At 47.6% G+C, this 4,863-nt stretch overlaps 1 protein-coding gene across 1 annotated transcript in view; it reads right to left on the reverse strand.

The window, feature by feature from the left end:
- Positions 1–1,989: 1,989 nt before the first annotated feature.
- ccdc157 (coiled-coil domain containing 157) overlaps positions 1,990–4,863 on the reverse strand; it is an 8,763-nt gene continuing 5,889 nt past the window's right edge. The window contains exons 8-9 of the mRNA XM_076270678.1: positions 3,786–3,937; positions 1,990–2,145 (exon numbers count right to left, since the gene is read on the reverse strand). Coding sequence (XP_076126793.1) covers positions 1,990–2,145; positions 3,786–3,937 — 308 coding nt within the window. The remainder of the gene's footprint in view (positions 2,146–3,785; positions 3,938–4,863) is intronic.

The following is a 4,863-nucleotide window of genomic DNA, read 5'->3' on the forward strand; positions in this document are numbered from 1 at the left end:
TACACACACACACACAGCCACCATCACACACACCATCACCATCACACACACCATCTCATACACACACACACACCATCTCATACACACACACACCATCTCATCACCAACACACACACCATCACCATCTCATACACACACACACCATCACCAACACACACACACCATCTCATACACACAGTCACCATCTCACACACCATCACCATTAAGATCACCATCACACACAGCATCACATTAAGAATGCTCCAACCAATTTTAAAACCCAACTGAAGACCACCCTCTTCTCTATGGCTTTTTCCTGTTTTTAATTTATTTTTTATTGTTTTTACTTATTCTACTACTGTGATATGTTTTATACCTGTTTACTTTTATTTGAGGTAATGCCTTAGCTGTGTAAAGCACATTGTGTCTACCTGGAGTATGAAATGCGCTATATAAATAAATTGCCTTGCCTTGCGACACTGCTTTACAAAGCCCCATTTTGTCTCCTGTTTTTTACTGAATTCAGAGCACTCAGACGAAATTGAACTGGCTGGACGGACACTTATTCTCTCTCTTAGTTCCAGCAGCTGCTCTCTCTAGTCTGTTACAGCTGCTGCTCTCTCTAGTCTGTTCCAGCTGCTCTCTCTAGTCTGCTGCTCTCTCTAGTCTGTTACAGCTGCTGCTCTCTCTAGTCTGTTCCAGCTGCTCTCTCTAGTCTGCTGCTCTCTCTAGTCTGCTGCTCTCTCTAGTCTGTTCCAGCTGCTCTCTCTAGTCTGCTGCTCTCTCTAGTCTGTTCCAGCTGCTCTCTCTAGTCTGCTGCTCTCTCTAGTCTGTTCCAGCTGCTCTCTCTAGTCTGCTGCTCTCTCTAGTCTGTTCCAGCTGCTCTCTCTAGTCTGTTCCAGCTGCAGCTCTCTAGTCTGTTCCAGCTGCTCTCTCTAGTCTGTTCCAGCTGCTGCTCTCTCTAGTCTGTTCCAGCAGTGTACAGGAAGCTGCGTTCTCTAAGGGTTCCTCTGTTAGTCTGTTCCAGCAGTGTACAGGAAGCTGCATTCTCTCTGTTAGTCTGTTCCAACAGTGTACAGGAAGCTGCATTCTCTAAGGGTTTCTCTGTTAGTCTGTTCCAGCAGTGTACAGGAAGCTGCATTCTCTCTGTTAGTCTGTTCCAGCAGTGTACAGGAAGCTGCGTTCTCTAAGGGTTCCTCTGTTAGTCTGTTCCAGCAGTGTACAGGAAGCTGCGTTCTCTAAGGGTTCCTCTGTTAGTCTGTTCCAGCAGTGTACAGGAAGCTGCATTCTCTAAGGGTTTCTCCCCCGTTTCTGCCAGAGGGGCAGGAGTTGATGTGGAAGTAAATAAATAAATATCCTGAGAGCTTTGGGCTGCACATATCAAGTCTTTTTAAAACTGATACAGTGCACAATCCAAAACTGACCTGACATGTGTTAAAGAGTTCTCTTATCTGCTCCCCAAGAAAAACCTGTCACCTCATAATATTTAGCACTTTACTAGTTTAGAAAATGTTTTTCTTTTTCTGTGCCTGCTTGCATTTATTGCACTTTTCGATTTGGAGTAGACATACTTTAACACTAAATTCAACTATATAATTCACTAAAGGGCTGCTTTTCCCTGTAAAACGTATACAATCAGGGCTATTTATTATTAACACTTGGAAACATGTTTTCTGTGACATCATCCATTATCATGATGGGCATCTTAGACAAACACAATTTCAGCACTCATAACGTACACAAAGATAATCAATTGACAGTACAGTAGTCCAAACAGTTGTTGTTTGTGTCATGGCATCACAACCTGTGAATTGGGGTCCAATTCCGCCAAAACAAGATTGCAAAACAAACAGAAGGCACCCACAGGATATACAGTCAGAGAAACAGAGAGAGAGAAATAGAGAGAGAGCAACAAAAAAATCTAATACTCCAACTTCAAGCCACATCCCCAATGTTTTGATCTGTTTGTAGAGAACGTGAGTCGTTGGGAGTCGGTGCACAGCCGTGACATCACTTCCTCCTGTGTCGGCCTCCTGCGGAGCGGGCGCGTGCGCGAGCAGCCTGGCGGGTCTTGGCGTAGGTCAGTTCAGCGGTCAGTTCAGCGGTCAGTTCGGCGGTCAGTTCAGCGTCGACGGGCTCCGGGGGGAGGGACAGATGGAGGGTGTGCTGATGGAGGATGGAGGGAGGAGAGGAGGAGGAGGAGAGGATGGAGGGAGGAGAGGAGGAGGAGGAGGAGAGGGAGCAGGGAGAGAGGAGGTGCAGGGAGAGGGGCGGGGGCTGCTCCCATGGGCCCATGTCCTCCACCGCCCGCCGTCGCGCCTCCTCTGATGCACCCGCTTAGGTCTGCCACGCCTCCCCCCTACAGACAGGAGGAGGAGAGGAGAGGAGGAGTAGAGGAGAGGAGGAGGAGAGGAGAGGAGGAGGAGAGGAGGAAGAGAATAAGGAGGTGGGAAGAGGAGGAGGAGGAGGAGGAGGAGGATGAGAGGAGGAGAGATCTGAGATCTGACATTCTACAGTGACTTTAAATACACATGGTACTACATGGGCTCTGTTAGGACAATGCACTGAGTCTGCATGACATCGCCCACTGAGTCTCAACGAGTGTGAGTGTGTTATGGGTTCTGTGTGTGAGTGTCAGGTGTGAACCCTCAGTCATGCTCCAGTGTGAGTGGTGCTCTTACTGTGCACTGTGGGCAGCATTAGCTGGGTCAGGTGTGTAGGTCAGGTGTGTAGGTCAGGTGTGTAGGTCAGGTGAGTGGTGCTCTTACTGTGCACTGTGGGCAGCATTAGCTGGGTCAGGTGTGTAGGTCAGGTGTGTAGGTCAGGTGTGCTGGGTCAGGTGTGCTGGGTCAGGTGAGTGGTGCTCTTACTGTGCACTGTGGGCAGCATTAGCTGGGTCAGGTGTGTAGGTCAGGTGTGTAGGTCAGGTGTGTAGGTCAGGTGAGTGGTGCTCTTACTGTGCACTGTGGGCAGCATTAGCTGGGTCAGGTGTGTAGGTCAGGTGTGTAGGTCAGGTGTGTAGGTCAGGTGTGTAGGTCAGGTGAGTGGTGCTCTTACTGTGCACTGTGGGCAGCATTAGCTGGGTCAGGTGTGTAGGTCAGGTGTGTAGGTCAGGTGTGCTGGGCAGGTGTGTAGGTCAGGTGTGTAGGTCAGGTGTGTAGGTCAGGTGTGTAGGTCAGGTGAGTGGTGCTCTTACTGTGCACTGTGGGCAGCATTAGCTGGGTCAGGTGTGTAGGTCAGGTGTGTAGGTCAGGTGTGTAGGTCAGGTGTGTAGGTCAGGTGCGTAGGTCAGGTGTGTAGGTCAGGTGAGTGGTGCTCTTACTGTGCACTGTGGGCAGCATTAGCTGGGTACGTCTGCTGCAGGTCACACACACTCGGATGCTGCAGAGAAGAGAGAAGATAACAGGAAATGACATGGCAGGTCAAGGGTCAAGGGGACACACAGAGAGGAATGGGAGAGGTGCAGAGAGAATGAGAGAGAGAGAGAGAGAGAGAAAGGAGAAATGGGAGAGGTTCAGAGAGAAGGAGAGAGAGAGAGAGAGAGAGAGAAAGGAGGAATGGAAGAGGTGCAGAGAGAATGAGAGAGAGATGGTACAGGTTGCTTTAAACTTGAGTTTAAAGCAACACCAAAGCACTTTTCCTCTGTCGTATGCATTCCCCCAAAAAATACTTTAAAAAAAATAATAATAATATGACTCAGTGGTTCCCATAATAATATGATGAGCTGGCGGTTCCTATAATAATGTGATGAATATGACTCAGTGGTTCCCTTAATAATGTGATGAATATGGCTGGTGGTTCCTGACCTGTGCAGGCTGGTCAGCAGCTCTGACTCTCCTCGTGGCCCTCAGCTTGTCCAGGCTGCTGGTCAGTGTGGCGTTTTCCTGCTCCAGGACGCCGATCCGCAGACGGTTCACCTGCAGCTGCTGCTCCATGTCCCCCAGAACATCGCCCGTACCTGGACAAGCCAACAGGAAGATGACCAGCAGGAAGATGACCAACAGAAAGATGACCAACAGGAAGCAGACCAACAGGAAGATGACCAACAGGAAGCAGACCAACAGGAGGCAGAGAGGGAGTTAAGTCATTTTCCGACGAATGACCGTCGCAGGAAGTTGTGTCATAACAAAGGGACGCCAGACCCTCTTGTAACAGCTGTACTCGGTGATACTGCAGACTCGTAAAAGTAGTTAGAAAATAAGGCAGAAAAACGACAAGTTTCCTCATGCTGCTTCCTTATGTTGGAATATGCAAAAATGTACAAACAATCAAGAGGATGCCTTCTTGTATGTGATTTCTGCAACAGTGATACTGCAAACGTGTTGATAGCCTATTGTTGAGCCTATTTTTATGCTGTAGCCTAGTGTAAAGCATGTCACACAGTAGCCTAGCCTACAGAAAACACTTAATTGATGTGATATAATGATAACTTGTATGCCTACAATGGTTTATTAAACATCATAGTCATTTATTTAGTCAGTCATCATGTTCATGTTAATGAATAGGAAGGACATCTAAACGATACCAACATTTAAATAAACCAACATTTCGCGCAATATCTGCCGTGAGTCCCTATGCGTGAGTCACGAGCTCCTCCCAGCTGACTCTGGCAGATCACGTGGACAGTCAGTTGCGATCGATTATTTAATAAATACATGTGAATTACGAATAATAATAAAAAGCTTCTACCTAATGTGACTATTTTTTCCATGAACTGTAAAAGAAAACACGTTTTTCCCACTGTATTCTCCATAAAGAGTAAAGTAAATTATGTACTTATTTCTGGAATTGACGTCACTTCCTGGACTCGTCTGAGGCTGGTCTAATGGGTCATTCGTCTCTAAAAGACTTAACTCCTACTGGAGAAAGCAGACAAACAGGAAG

The sequence above is a fragment of the Alosa pseudoharengus genome, unplaced genomic scaffold, assembly GCF_046254945.1.
Source record: "Alosa pseudoharengus isolate Yale_2024_CS ecotype anadromous, Long Island Sound unplaced genomic scaffold, YU_APseudo_1.1 YU_APseudo_1.1_scf_6, whole genome shotgun sequence".
In the NCBI taxonomy this organism is placed as follows: domain Eukaryota; kingdom Metazoa; phylum Chordata; class Actinopteri; order Clupeiformes; family Clupeidae; genus Alosa; species Alosa pseudoharengus.